We start from the raw sequence: 15,331 nt of genomic DNA, 5'->3' as shown, positions 1-15,331 counted from the left end.
GCCCCGTGTCGGGCTTGGCACTCAGTGCAGAGTCTGCTTGTGCCTCACCCCCTGCTCCTCCCACCCACCCCACCGCACCACCACCACTCATGCGCTCTCTCTAAGTAAGTAAATATATAAATTGAAAAAAAAATTTTTTTAAATGAAAAAAGAGAAAGACTTCCCCATGAAGCTTAAACTTCCAGCACACACTGAAAGCCAGTTTCTCCTCCTCCAGGATTGTAGCCTCAATGTTCCAACTGGCCTCAGGCTGTTACTGTATAGGCCTGGATGTCGAAGCTCCCTCTTCTGACCCTTTTTGCTTTTGGAAATTTTGGTGAATGGGGGCAAGGGACAGGGGTGTGAGAGTGTGTGTCCTCTTCATCTCTTGCCAAAAGCAATGTGAGCTTTCTTTTCCTTGCCCTCCTCACACCCCCACTGCCCAATGGGGTTAAACATCACTCACCGTCCAGAAGGTCGCGAATTTTGTCCAGGTAAATCTCAAAGTAAGAAACCTGGTCAGGGAGAAAGTGAAGAGGGCCTATCTTAAACCTGACCCAGGGATCTCAAGTGAATGTGCCCTGCTCAAATGGTAGTAGCAGGAGAGAAAGAGCAGAAGAGAGTATCTTGACAGAGAAGAACGGTGGTAACCAGAGCAGGAAAATAAGTTGGGGTGCCCAGGTCCTTAGCAGGCTCATTCTAGCTGTTCCCCTCCCAAGCCCCATCTGAGGATGCCCAGCTGTCATGCCATGATCACCTTGATGTGGAACTCAAGATTCTCATCCATGGAGTAGATGTGGTTGAAGATGTCTCTGGCAATTCGAGGAATGATTCCCATCAGCTGGGGGTCATGCAGCTTTCCCTGGGGAGTAAAGGTATTCCAGAATGAGGCTGGGACTCAGAAAGAATGAGACAACTCAAGAGGTATGCAGGTGAACACAAAGGTCACAGTGGATAAAAAGACCATCTTGAGGTTGGAGGCAGTCACTGCCATGTCTACCTCTTACTGGAAAGATGGGAGAATTGAGTGGCCTTTTGGAATATTAGTGCAGCTGCTTTTCCAGATCAAAAGAAGAAAACTGGAGTAGTGGAAAGGATAGAAAACTGTAACAGGCTAGAGGGATTTCACTAAAGTTCCACTATACTCCTGCCCCTCGGTTCATCCTCCAGACCAAGCCAGCTTGATTCTTAGATCTTGCCCCACTGAGATTCCGTGGCCTCTCATTTACACTCCCAGCTCCTCACCCCTCATGGAAGTCCGAACCCTCACCTCCATGGTATGTGTTTTCCCTGAGGATGTCTGTCCATAAGCAAAAATGGTGCCATTGTAGCCAGCAAGGACATCTGGAAGACACAGCAGAGAAAGAGCACTGGTGGAAAGAAGTGGGGTAAGGAATGGGGAACCTGAAAACATACACTCTAAAAATACATCTTACAAAGATAATACAGATTACCTTTGACAATCTGCATGGCACACGCATGATAAACTTGCTCCTGAGTCGTGTTTGGGGGGAACACACGGTCAAAGACATATGGCTTCCCCTAGAATGGGAATAAAACAGGGCAGACATTGGCAGTCAGGATGTGAGGGAGAAGAAATACCGCAGCCCCCTTCCATTAGCCTGAGAAGGCATCTGGTTTTTCAGCCATCTGTATCCACGGATGATCCGGGGGGATGAGGAAGGCTAGAGAAGGAGGAACAAAAGTTAGTACTGACACCAGGAGCTGATCCCATGCACTAGAGAGTGCCATTGGGAAGTGTCACAGCGTGAGACTGTGTGAGGGGATCTCAGGCTTGGCGTGATGATTTAGCATTCCACCACTCCAGCTCCCTCCCTGGGAAACCAAACGGGAAAAGACAGTAGGGCCACAGGCCATGGAGAGTACAAAACAATACATTAACATTAAAAATCTAGGGACGCCTGGGTGCCTCAGTCAGTGAAGCGTCTGCCTTCGGTTCAGGTCATGATCCCAGGGTCCTGGGATGGAGCCCACATCAGGCTCCTTGCTAAGTGGGGAGCCTGCTTCTCCCTCTCCCTGCCATTCCCCCTGCTTGTGCTCTTCCTCTCTCTCTCTGACAAATAAATAAATAAAATCTTTAAACACATTAAAAATCTACCTCTAGGTTTAAAAATATCTTCCTCAATAGATCCATATGTCCTGATATGGAAGGATCTTGCACTAAGCAAAAGATGCCAAGTTAGGGACATATGTTTAGTATGTTCCCTATTACATAAATGAAATATACATATACCAAGCTGCTGAGCTGTTGTACAAACATTAACACAAGCTCTCTCTGTGAAAGAAATACATGAAATCAGAAACATGGGTTTCCTTTTAAGGAATCAACTTTAAGTAAAGAGAAACTGAAACAAATCACTGACCTACAAGTATTTTGTTTCATTTAGGTTATATGTTACAAATCGTGTGAGCTGATAAGATGTTAAAGATACAAAATATTTACAACCTGGGGAGCCAAACAAAGAATATATTCACTATCTATTCATACTAAAGGGAAGATCTCTGGTAAGATTAAATGAGACTATGCTTGTTCTCCATCACAAGTGACAAATTTCTCAGTCGTGTTTTCCTGCCATTCAGTATAAAGAGCCTATGACTTAGGGGCACCTGGGTGGCTCAGTTGGTTTAGCGACTGCCTTCGGCTCAGGTCATGATCCTGGAGTCCCGGGATCGAGTCCCATATCGGGCTCCCTGCTCGGCAGGGAGTCTGCTTCTCCCTCTGACCCTCCCCCTTCTCATGCTCTCTCCCTAATAAATAAATAAAACCTTTTTTTAAAAAAGGAGCCTATGACTTAGTTGTCACATTGTTTTACTGCAGAGCCCATCTTTATCCATCTGAAATGTAAAGCTCTAAGTCTATGTTCACCAGAGTTTGGGAGACATGTTTTAACTAATTAAGGAAAATCATAAAACTTTTATTGGCCAGAACTGGAGACAGTGGCTGTAGGAATATTCACAATATTCCATCTATATATAGAATTGATTATGATACCTCCATATTCTACTCCCATTAAAATGAGTGAGGTTGGTTTACATATATTGACATGTTCAAGCCCAATTGAGTGAAAAAATAAAAACAGTGTGTGTAATGTGATTATATTTTTTTAAAAGCATATGGACAGAACAGCTTTAGAAAAAAGACATAGAAGACTACATGCAGACCTACTAATGGTGGTTATCACCAGAGAGCAGAGTAACAGGCTTGCAACATCTTTTGTGTGTGATATTTAAATGTTTTACAGTAACAACATACTGCTTTTAAATTAAAAATGTAAAATATTATAGGTGATGTTATAGAAAAATATGTAATCACAAGACAAGGTATACACAAAATACTGTTAATCAAAAAATAGTATGCAAAAAATAAATACATAAAATAGTATGCAGTGTAAAAAACAAAAAAGTATGTAAAGGATGATTCCATTTCTGTAAAAAAAAAATGTATTTGTATAGATGTACGCCTTGCTTAGAAAAACATGGTAAGGGGTACCTGGGTGGCTCAGTCGGTTAAGCGTCTGACTTCAGCTCATGTCATTATCTCAGGGTCCTCAAGCCCCATGTGTTGAGCCCCATGTGTTGGGTTTTGCACTCAGCAGGGAAACTGCTTGTCCCCTCTCCCTCTGCCCCTCCCTCTGCTTATGCTCTCTCTGTCTCTCTTTCAAATAAATAAATAAAATCTTTAACAAAAAAACATGTTAATAGTGGTTATCCTTGGACAGTGGAATTTTAGGAGTTTCTCTTCTCTTTTTTTTAGATTGAAAACTTTTCTAAAATTAAGGGCACCTGGCTGGTTTAGTTGGAAGAGCATGCAACTCTTGATTTCGGGGTCGTGAGTTTAAGCCCTACATTGGGTGTAGAGATTACTTAAATAAATAAATAAATAAACATAAAAAAAAGAAACTTCTCTAAAATTAAAATGCATATTTTTTAAAAAAGAAAATTTTAAGTTTTTCAAAGATATTAACATTCTTACTATATAAAGAACTCTCTTAAATTAGTAACAAAAAAGATAAACCTCAAGAGAAAAAAATGGACAAATCTAGGTACTAACAATGGAAAAATACAAATTCAAACTAAAACAGTAATGTCGTTACTCACTTATCGAATTGAAAGACACAAACTTAATTGGAATACCCAGTGTAGATAAGGGTTCAAGGAGGTATAATTTCCTTGAAATAAGCACCTTCATCCTTTTCTAGTAGGACAGTAAGTCCATACAACTTTTATGGGGGCAATTCAGAAATACATAATCAGAAGTCGTGAATTGCACATATCCAATGACTCAGATGTTCTACTTCTAAGAATTTATACCACGAAAATATTTTTGGTAAATATTTAGTTACAAGAATGTTTATTATCACACTGTCTTATAATAACAAGAAATTGAAAACAACTGAAAAGAATAATATTTAGGGGACTGGTTAACATAAGGAATTGATTAAATAATGGCGTGTGTATATTTTTATTCTTTGTTGCTATTTAAAATGATGTCATAATAGAGGCGCCTGGTGGCTCAGTCGGTTATATGTCTGACTCTTGATTTCAGCTCAGGTCTCAATCTCAGGGTCGTGAGATCAAGCCCTGCATTGGGCTCCAAGTAGGCGTGGAGCCTACTTAAAATAAAATAAATAATAAAATAAAATAAAATGATGTCATAATAGAACATCAATAAATCTCAAAAGTGTGTTAGTAAAAGAACTCAAACACAAGGGAGCACATACTGTATTATTCCCTTTGTATGAAATTCAAGAAAGGACAAAACTTAGCTAGTGATAGAAGTCACAATACTGGATGCCTGGGAGCAATACTAACAGGCAGGGGCAAGAAGGAGCTTTCAGGGGTGATAGAAATACTCTAGATTCCTATCTGGGTAGTGGTTACATGGGTGTCAAAATATGTTATAAAATTCATCAAACCGTTTGCATAAGATTTGTGCACTCAGTGTATGTAAAGTATACCTCAATAAGTGCTCTCATAAAATATAACATCATAAAATGATGTTATAATGGCTCTTCAAAATGGCTGGTTGATGCACAACCTCATTATTAATAAGAGAAATGCATATTAAAACTATGAAATACCATTTTAATCTATCACAGTGGCCAAAATAAAATATTTTGACAATGCATTGCATTGGAGAAGGCATATACAGACCAGGGGCAACTCTATATGAGAGGCAGTTTGGAACCAGTTAGTAAATTTTTAAGTGCATATACTTTAAGACCTCAACTTCTAAAAATGTATCCTATAGACATATGCAGTATTTATATATATACAAGGTTATTCAATTGTTTGTAATAGCAACTTATTAGGATAACCCTAAAAGTCCATTAATAGGGACCTGGTTAAATAAATTATGGCGGGGTGCCTGGGTGGCTCAGTCATTAAGCATCTGCCTTCGGCTCAGGTCATGATCCCAGGGTCCTGGGATCGAGCCCCGCATCGAGCTCCCCGGTCCATCGGAAGCCTGCTTCTCCCCCTCCCACTCTCCCTGCTTGTGTTCCCTCTCTCGCTGTGTCTCTCTCTGTCAAATAAACAAAATCTTAAAAAATAAATAAATAAATAAATAAATAAATAAATAAATAAATTATGGCATAACCCTACAACAAACTATACAGTTGTTAAATAGAATGAGATATGGGGCACCTGGGTGGCTCAGTCATTAAGCATCTGCCTTCAGCTCAGGTCATGATCCCAGGGTCCTGGGATCGAGCCCCAATTGGGCTCCCTGCTCAGCAGGAAGCCTGCTTCTCCCTCTCCCACTCCCCCTGCTTGTGTTCCCTCTCTCAGTGTGCCTCTCTCTGTCAAATAAATAAATAAATAATCTTAAAAAAAATAGAATGAGATATATCTTTATGTTAAGGAAGAATCTCCTATACTCATTGTTAAGTTAAAAAAAAAAAAAAAGCTGGGGCACCTGGGTGGCTCAGTCAGTTGAGCGTCTGCCTTCAGCCCAGGTCCTGATCCCAGGGTCTTGCCCCACATTGGGCTCCCTGCTCAGTGGGGAGTCTGCTTCTCCTTCTGACCCTCCCCCCTCCCATGTTCTGTCTCTCTCTCTCTCACTCTCAAATAAATAAAATCTTTAAAAAAAAAAAGCAAGGTACAGAATAGTATGTATACTATGCTACCATTATTCTTAAAAAAAAAAAAGAGTATATGCCAGGCACCTGGCTGGCTCAGTAGGTAGAACTTGCGATTCTTGATCTCGGGATTGTGAGTTCAAGCCCACGTTGGGTATAGAGATTGCTTAAAATAAATAAAAAAATTTTTTTAAAGTATATGCACATATATATGTAATTGCTTATAAACGTATAGTATACTTTTAGAAAGACCCATAAGAAACTGGTAAAAAGGTTGCCTTCTGAAAGGGGAACTGGTGGCTAGAAAAGAGAGGTAGGAAAGAGGCTTACTTTTCATTGAATACATTTTTATATCATTTGAATTTTGTCACATGTGCATGTTAAGATTTATGTAAAAATTAAACATTTTTAAAAATACATAAAATTATGTAAAATATTTAGTAACGGTAAAATAGTCATGGTATTATGTTAGTGAAAGAGCTGAGTTACAAAACAATATATAGTTTATGATACACTTTTATTAAAATTAATATATGTGTATATGCAGCAAAAACTCACTGGAAACAAATACATTAAATTGTTAACAGTGTTTTTCTTGGGTGCTGGGATTTTGAGTGATTTTTAGTTTCTTGTATATGCTTCTCTTTGTTTTTATTTTGTCAACAATTAAAACATATTAGTGTTGTAATCAGACTATATTTAATATTATTTTTTAAAAATCTACTTTGATTTTTTTTAAAGGTTTGAGTGAGTTTATGGGGTATTCATAGGGTTTTTGTGAATTTTTCATCCTTTTTATCTGAACAGTTCATCATTACACTTCATTATAAAGAATAATATCCTGGGGCGCCTGGGTGGCTCAGTCATTGAGCATCTGCCTTTGGCTCGGGTCATGATCCCAGGGTCCTGGGATCGAGCCCCGCATTGGGCTCCCTGCTCCGTGGGAGGCCTGCTTCTCCCTCTCCCACTCCCCCTGCTTGTGTTCCCTCTCTCGCTGTCTCTCTCTCTCTGTCAAATAAATAAATAAATAAAATCTTTTTTTAAAAAAAGAATAATATCCTTATTACATAGAATAAAATCATACAGTGTTAGAAGAAAACAGCTTTAAAGTGGCATTAATGCCTGTCCTCCTCAGTGGTAATATCTTTCTTTTTTAATTTAATTTAATTCATTTATCTTTTGTTGAAACTTGATTCTTGAATTGTAATCTAACTCAGTGTTGCTCCTATCCAGTGGCTAAGAAACAGAAACAAACAAAACATGTCTATCTCAGCCCAGTGACTCTAGCCTCTTCTCCACCAATGTCTGTCTATGCTTCTTGAAGCCAGGAATGCAGCCAAAGGGGATTAAATAGAACTCTCAAGCCAACTTTGCCCCTCCCTTCTTCCCTTCTGGGAACATGGGCACCAACACATTCTCTGCCTTTCCCTCTCCCTCCCTCCTCCTCTCTCTCTCTCTCTCACAAACATTCCCAGTTATAGGATTCCAGAGAAGGCTGTGGATGCATTAAAATGGAGGGCGCTCTCCAAGTGCTGAAGGTAATTGCTACCTGAGGAACCCCTTTTCTGAAGCCTGCACTGGGAAGAAGGAAGAGACCAGAGAGAGTAAAAGGGTGGTGTTCTCAGTACTGTGACGATAAAAGATACCCAAGAACTAAAAATCGGTTCACTTAGTAAACTCGTGAGCATGGAAAGCCACAGACACATTATAATTTCAGAGGTTCTTGAAAGGCCTGCTATTCCCTACTTCCCTACTCTAGACTAGGCCCTTAAAGTCCAAGTCTAGTTTATTATTTTATCTTAAGATTTTTATTTCTGTTAAATTGTAAATTTCTTTGTAATTTTCCATTGATTATACTCAAGATGAAATTTTTTGTCAGATCTTTTGATGAGAATAACTAGACCAGTGGTTTTCTACTTTTTTCTGCCTCTAGACTACTCACATGGGAAACATCACCACTATTTATTTATTTCTCATGACACACAATTACTTTGAGTCGGACTGTCGTACGCTGTGGAAGGTTTCTTTTTCTTTTTTTTTAATGTTTTATTTATTTATTCATGAAAGTCAGAGAGAGAGAGAGAGGCAGAGGCAGAGGTAGAGGCAGAAGCAGGCTCCCTGCCTAGCAGGGAGCCCAATGCGGGACTCGATCCCAGAACCCTGGGATCATGACCTGAGCCGAAGACAGACGCTTAACCATCTGAGCGACCCAGGTGCCCCTGTGGAAGGTTTCTTACCAGAATCTGAGTGTGTATAGTTTGCAAAAGCCACTGATTTTTTTTTTTAAGCCATTTCTGATGCCCCCTCTCAGACATCTGCCCAGACCACTCTACAGACTGGATCACCATGTAGACCAAGAGTTTCTTGAAGGCAGGGATTCTCTGTAAATCCCCAACATCAAGCACAGTCCTTGGCCGACAGGATGTCCTTCATAAATATTTGTCAAAAACACAGATATTGATGGAGGAAGAGAGCAAGAAGATTTTAGAGACCTGGACGTTGGGATGAAACAACTAGTAAGAAGGGGAAAGGTTAACTACTTCCCAGTGTGTCAAAGGCTAGCTTGTGGGGACAGAGCATATATAAAAAATAATAACATCTAACTCTTATCAGTTTATTACGTGCCTGCACTGTTCTAAGCAATGTATATGCATTATCTCATTTAATGCTCACAGCAATCCTAGAAGGTACTATTATTATTCCATTTTATAAATGCGGAGACTGAGGTTCAGAGAGGTAAGGTAGCTTGCCCACAGACACACAGCTGAGAAATGGTAGCACATGGTCTCAAACCCAAGCAATCTGAATCCAGACCCATAGTGCCATAGTCACCCAAGAACTGAAGCGTCTGGATACTGAACATGGCATCAGATCCTCTTCATGGCTTTTCCTTCCCCTTCCCCACATGACCCCCACCCCCATTTGGACATTTCCCCAAATGTTTCCAGACAGAACTGAAGCCCTGCATCACTCCCTTTTTCCAAACTCAACCCCATCTTCAGAAGTATGAGATCCTCCCACCTACCCTCTTCCAGGAACCCCCTCACCATGCCAGCGTTGGAGACTGGAAGAATGGTTTCATTAGCAACATTCAGGGAAATGCTCCACCTTTGAGGAACACTCCCTGAGATCCATTCCCCCCCGCCCCTGCCACAGCAATCTAAGCACCCCTCACAGACTCCTCCAGAGAGCTCCCTTTCAGAATCCCGCAGCCCAGGGCTCCATTCTTCCTAAACCCACCCAAGCCTCCTTGTTGTCTCTTGCTTACATGTCCCATCCCTAAGGGCCCCAGTCTGTCACCATGCTGAGCTCTCACCCACTGAACTCAAACGGGTGCTTTGTGTCTCCCAGCACCTTTTGGTAGTTTTCCATTATGTGAACTGACTAAGCTAATGAGAGGGCCTAAGATCAGGGGTCCCAAGATGACCAACCTTTTCCACCCTCAGTAAAGCACTTGGTAGAGGCTGAACTTCTGAGCACAGGCCTGATTTCCATGGTGACACCCCTGGGGATTGTTGCCATGGTAATGCTGGAGAGACACTGGCCACGGTGAACATTACCTCCCCTCTCCATTTTCTTTTATGAGACTCACCCAAAGCTAAAGGGAGACCTGCTCCCCCTCTTCAGATATCAAAGGAATCCTGGGCCACCCCAAACAATATTGACTCTGATCCAGTAATCTTGCAGGTCCCAACCTAGCTTTTCCAAATGAGGTACTGGATAGTCCTGGATTTTTGCTGCTTAAGAACCTGCTAACCCACTAGGAGATCTCAGGGAGAAAGAATATAATGGACACTGAATGAATGAGGGAGAGGAACAGGGAGAGAGGAACAGAATGTACGGGTCTTCCCTCACTGTCATCCCTCCCATGTCTGGTATAGAGGCAGCGGCCCTGACAGCAGGCACCCGGACACTCTGCCCACCAAGACCAGGGCCGAGAGACACTTAAATGTATCCAGTGAAAAAGTCACACTGGATTCTGAGTGACATAAAGAACAAAACAAGGTACACAGCCCACAGACAGTGACCCAGACACCCTTCTACTATGACTCAGGCCATTAACTTTGGCTAAGCCCCATCCTCCAGATTCCTGGGAGAAGTCAGGGGCATGGCGGAGGGATGAGGCTGAAAGAGCTGTCTTTCCAGCTTATTCTCCTACCCTCTGCCAGGCAGAAAAAGCCCACGAGCATCTGAGACTCTGAAGCCCTGAGGTAGCCGCAGTGCCGCAGAGGCAGAGAGGAGAGCCACCAGAGAAAGGAGCAGGGGCTGGGTTTGGAGAGACTATTGTCTCCCCCTTCCCTCACCTTCCTGAAGCAGCTTCCTCCACCAATTCCTCAGACGCTGGGCCCCAAAGGGAGTGAGAGGAGGAAAGAGGAGAGGGGGTAGGAGATTTCCTTCCCTTGGTGGGACCCTTGAGGGTTGCGTCCAAATCCCTTCTCCTAGAGCCCTCCTCCTTCCAAATGAGCAATGAACAGTCAGGCTGGGAGGCAAGCTCCAAGGACGCTGCCTGAGACAAAATGGCCCCCCATAAGCATCTATCTCAGCTGGAGAGATTAACAGGAAGGGCTGGGGCAAAGGAAGACACACAGTGAGACAAAGGTGCAGCCCTGCAAATATCAGGCAAAACAGGCAAGGGAGGACCAGCTGCGGAACTAAGATAGAATCTGAATTGGCAGGGGGCCCTGGGCCTCTCTGCCTCTCTCCCCCTTCTACAGTGTCTTTCCTGTTTTGCGAATTCGACAGATCAATACAGCCACTCCTTCTCCCAACATCAGCCCATGCCACATGCCTGCCACACTAGGATGGCCCGAGAACCTAAAGGAGTTTGTTCAGACTTACCTGAAAGAACTAAACCAAGGAAGCTAGGCTTCAAAGTAGAAGCTTTTGTGGATGTGCACCCCTAAGACCACCTCCCTCCTATTTCTCAGCCTTCATGTCTCAGGGAAACCTCAAGCTCCAACTCTCACAGCTAATGCCTGTTGTCCAGACTACTTGGAGAGGAGCCCCCAGGACCGATTATTTCAGCCTGGCCACACTGACCAGATTGTAAGGCCTAAGGTCCTTGAGGCCAAGAGAGACAGGGGCCCTCTCGATGTGGTAAACATACACATATGTAAGCACACACACAAGGCAGAAGCCCCTATTTGAGTTCAGTGGGTGAGAGCTCAGCATGGTGACAGACTGGGGCCCCTGGGGATGGGACATGTAAGCAGGCTCTTCCTAAGGCATGTTTACTCAAAGTCCCATTCTCACTGATTCAGAGGGCCCACGCTCCCTCCCCATCTTTCCTTCATTCGTTTAATAAGCATGCCTTGGGCCAAGCACTGTGGACCAAAGATACATAAACAGTGCCCCTGACCTTGAGGACAGCCGTCATATGTGCCCCTCCCTTCTCAGATTGGCTACAGTTTCCTGGCCCAGCACCCCTCAAGCCCTACAGGACTCGATCCCAGATCCTTTCACCCCACAGCCTAACACTCCCTACCAACATGGGAAAGGAGGGGTGGGTGAAGAATTCCCTAGGAATTCCCTTTGGGCCATCACAGATAAAGGTCGAGAAGAGAAATCTGCAGAGGCAGTGTGATATAGAGGAAAAGTCATGAGCTTTGGAGTTAGAGATTTAGGTTCAGATCCATGAATTAACAGGGTGACCTTGAGAAAGTCATTCAACTTCTTTGGGCCTCAATTTCCTCATCTGTAAAATGGAAATATTGGTACCTACTTCAGAGTGTTGTTTTGAGGAGTAAATAATACATGTTGAGTAACAAACCCATAGTAAATATTAGTTCTCCTTCTTAATAAGATCTCCTCCATGGGTAGAGCTGTCATGATGAGGTTGAAACAGCTTGCTACTTTTTACTGGATCATCAAGAGAAAGGATGAATAAGCAAGTACCTATTAAGACCTCAGGATCTGGTTATTTTTATTTGTTAGCGGGAACTGGGGTGTCTGAAATCCTCTTCCTACCGTACCTGGGAGGGAAAGGCAGACATTTCCTTAGGACCCCAGAGCCCCCTTCCCAAATTGGGTGTGGCATCAATGTATTTCTTTCTCAGAAAACCCTTCATCAGCCCTGTGCCCTCCGCCCAAGTCTAGGCTGTAACTACTTCAGGGGCTGATGGAGGGCTCGGTCTTAGAGCCCACTCTCATTCATACCTCCACCCGCAGAGACCCTGGACTGCCCACCTCCCATCTAGCCCATCACCAGTCTACCCCCTCCCTTCCTGGGAGGTGAGGGTAGAGATCTGAGCCAATAACAAAGGGAAGATGAGCTTTCCCTAGGGGAGAGGGAAAACATCAGAAAAACACGGGACTGGCTCTAAGGGGTGGGGACGCTGCAGCGAGCAGCAAAGGGGAGTTGGGTCCCCTGACTGCGAGGAAGTAGCCCCCTCCCACTCTGCGGAGACCTGGCAGCCCGCTTGGCCAGGCCACACCCAGCCATCCTGATGCAGGGGAGGGGAGGGGCTGCGGCGGGGAGGATGGAGGCTGAGCGGCGGGGAGGGGGCGCAGAGTGACAGCCAGGGGCGAGGACGGCGGGGGCGGGGGAGATTAATCTTGCGGACCCCTCCCCGAAATTCCCTCCCGCGGCGACACTCACCCCAATAACGACGCTGTCGTCCCCTTGGAAAATGGGGATGAACTTGTCTCCCCGCAGAATCTCGGCCTGGTTCAGGGGCCGAAATCGGCAGAGCACCTTGATGCTACATTCGTTGTTGGTCTCCGCCATGGTGGTCGCCGGCGACGGGCTGGGCACTTCTCGGGCTGCAGGGGCGGTGTGCGCTCCGGAGGAGGGGTGCTCAGCTGCGGCCGAGGCGGAGGACAGGTGCTCGGTCTCTGGAGCCGAGAAAGCAGGTGGGGCGCCCGGGCGAAGGCTGGAGAGCAGGGCCGGGGCGCGCTTGCTCGCTCCTGCGGCACGGGGATGCGGGCGACCTGGGCGTCTGGTCCTCTCCCGGCGCTCTGCCTCTCCGCCCCTCGCGCTGCAGCGCCGCGCTGCGGGCCTGGGCGGGGCGGCGGCCGCGGGGCGGGCGGGGCTTCCCTCGCGGGGGGCCTCCGGCTGGACGTCCACGCGAGGGGGCACCTTTCGGTTCCCCTCGCCTCCTACCCCACCCCTGACGCTCTTAGGTAACCTCGCCCTCACCCCTTCCCCACCCAAGTCCCTTGCCGCATCCCACCGCCCCACCTCCCCGGCCTGCCTGTCCCTCCCTCGGACTCCACCCCTCTGGAAGGGATAAGGGGGCTGAGGTGGGCCTGTCGCCGGGGTAGGGAAGAGAGTCGACGCCGGTTCCACCCCTTTTATTCCGGGACACCCTCCTCCCCCACCCCCGCCCCGCCCCTGTCACCATCCTCTCCAAACTGAGAGCACCCTTCTCATTCCCCATCCCCAACCCCCTCACACAGATTCCCAACCCACTCAGCTTTCAAGGGCGGCTGCCGGTACCCCTGTGGGGGTGGGTGTCCAGGTTCCATTTTTCAGACAGCAGTGTCAGGGGAGAGGCTAGTCCCTTCCGCTTCTACGTCCAAAGGTGCGCTCTCTCCCCAGTATACACACCAGGTCCCCAATGTGAAGGAAGGCAAACTCTGATTCTGGGCTATCAGAATTCAGAAACGGATAAAATTCTCATTTTTGCCTCATAGGTTGGGGCTGGGATGCAGGTGGGCAGGAGAAGCTTTTGCAAGAGAAAGGGAGTCAGAAAACAGTGAAGGGGAAGTAATGATGGGAATGGGGAAGGCCACAGGGGCTTTGAGAGAGAACCAATAGGGCAGACATCTGCATTTAGGTTTCAGACAGGTTTCAGCGCCTACGTAAGTGTTTCCTGTCCAAGTTACCATTGGACAGAGTCCCAACACCCCAGCCCCTTTCTCCGGGCTTGCTTTGTTTCTCCCCCTTCCCTAACAACAACAACAACAAAAAAGCCAAGCCTTAGAGATTCTTTGTCCTTCCTCCCCTCAGGTCAGACTCCTGCTGCAGCCCCTGGGCAGAACCACCTAGAAGCGGGCCAGATTGATTTTTCTCCACATCACAGGCCTCTGCTGGCCAACAGAGAGTTAGACTGCAGGAGTTGAGGCTCTAGGCCAAGGGAAGGAGCATGGTGATGGAAAAAGGGAGGAGGGGATGGAGGTTCTGCTTAGCAATTGTCTAAGGTCACTTGGACACTATGAGGCAAGAATGAGAGAATGATGGCCTGGCCAGACAAGAAGTAACCACTCAGAACTCAGATGATGGCTTCCGCACATTGGGCCTATACCTCTCGCCTACCTTGAGTCTTAAGGAAACTGAAGGAAATTGGTCCAACATAAGAAACTGGATGGAAAGGCAGTAGGACTCTGTAGAAAGAGGGGTAGAGGGGCGCCTGGGTGGCTCAGTTCTTAAGCATCTGCCTTCAGCTCGGGTCATGATCCCAGGATCCTGGGATCGAGCCCCGCATCGGGCTCCCTGCTCCACGGGAAGCTTGCCTCTCCCTCTCCCACTCCCCCTGCTTGTGTTCCCTCTCTTGCTGTGTCTCTCTCTGTCAAATAAGTTAAATCTTAAAAAAAAAAAAGAAAGAAAGAAAGAAAAGAAAAAGAAAGAAAGAGGGGTAGAGGTTTGGGGAGGAGCCAGGAGAGTATGCATAGAATGACAATGAGTTCCAAACTCCGGAACACAAGCATCTCTCCAGTCACTTGGTCTGGCACTATTTCTAAGTGTTGCAGCATCCTGCAAGCTCAGGAAACATTATGGAAAACATCCCAAACTCAGGCCCCTAGGGGCTCCAGGGTGGCAGCCTTAATGGAGTTTCAAAAAATGTTTGTCTAAAAAAAAGCTTGTCTATGGAGGGTCAGGAAAAAAGTTTACCGGGTATGCCCCCCCCGGAAAAAAAACACCCACACACAATGCGGCAAGTTTTTCATAAAGCTAGATTTATTAAGTTTCAAAGGACTGTTTTTATTCTTGAGAGTATGTCCTTCCTACTTCTAGTAAGAAATGATGGCTATAGTAAACAGTAGGCTTTCTTTTTCTAACGCACTTAGTTGACAAAATTAAAAGGTAGCAGTACTATGTCCATCCTCAGAAAGGGTTGCTGTTGTTCTATTTTTTAAAAGATTTTATTTATTTGAGAGAGAAAGAGAGCATGAGCAAGGGGAGGGGCAGAGGGAGAAGCAGGCAGGGAGCAGGGAGACCCACGTGCGGCTAGATCCCAGGGTCCTGGGATCAAGACCTGAGCTGAAGGCAGGCGCCCCAGGGTTGCTGTTGTTTTAATTTTATTGAACTG

General features: G+C 45.5%; 1 protein-coding gene across 1 annotated transcript in view; it reads right to left on the bottom strand.

Annotated features, from left to right (window-relative positions):
* KIF5A (kinesin family member 5A) overlaps positions 1-13,014 on the bottom strand; it is a 29,389-nt gene extending 16,375 nt beyond the window's left edge. Inside the window, exons 1-5 of the mRNA XM_028110969.2 lie at positions 12,679-13,014; positions 1,434-1,521; positions 1,250-1,323; positions 737-841; positions 446-494 (exon numbers count right to left, since the gene is read on the bottom strand). Of these exons, the coding sequence (XP_027966770.1) occupies positions 446-494; positions 737-841; positions 1,250-1,323; positions 1,434-1,521; positions 12,679-12,807 (445 nt within the window). The 5' untranslated portion in view covers positions 12,808-13,014. The remainder of the gene's footprint in view (positions 1-445; positions 495-736; positions 842-1,249; positions 1,324-1,433; positions 1,522-12,678) is intronic.
* Between the last annotated feature and the right edge of the window lie 2,317 nt (positions 13,015-15,331).

The sequence above is a fragment of the Eumetopias jubatus genome, unplaced genomic scaffold, assembly GCF_037043125.1.
Source record: "Eumetopias jubatus isolate StellerSeaLion01/CBP00866 unplaced genomic scaffold, mEumJub1_p1.0 scaffold_8, whole genome shotgun sequence".
Lineage (NCBI taxonomy): Eukaryota > Metazoa > Chordata > Mammalia > Carnivora > Otariidae > Eumetopias > Eumetopias jubatus.
Note: the sequence above shows the minus strand (reverse complement) of the source record. Positions and strands in the feature narration are given on the sequence as shown.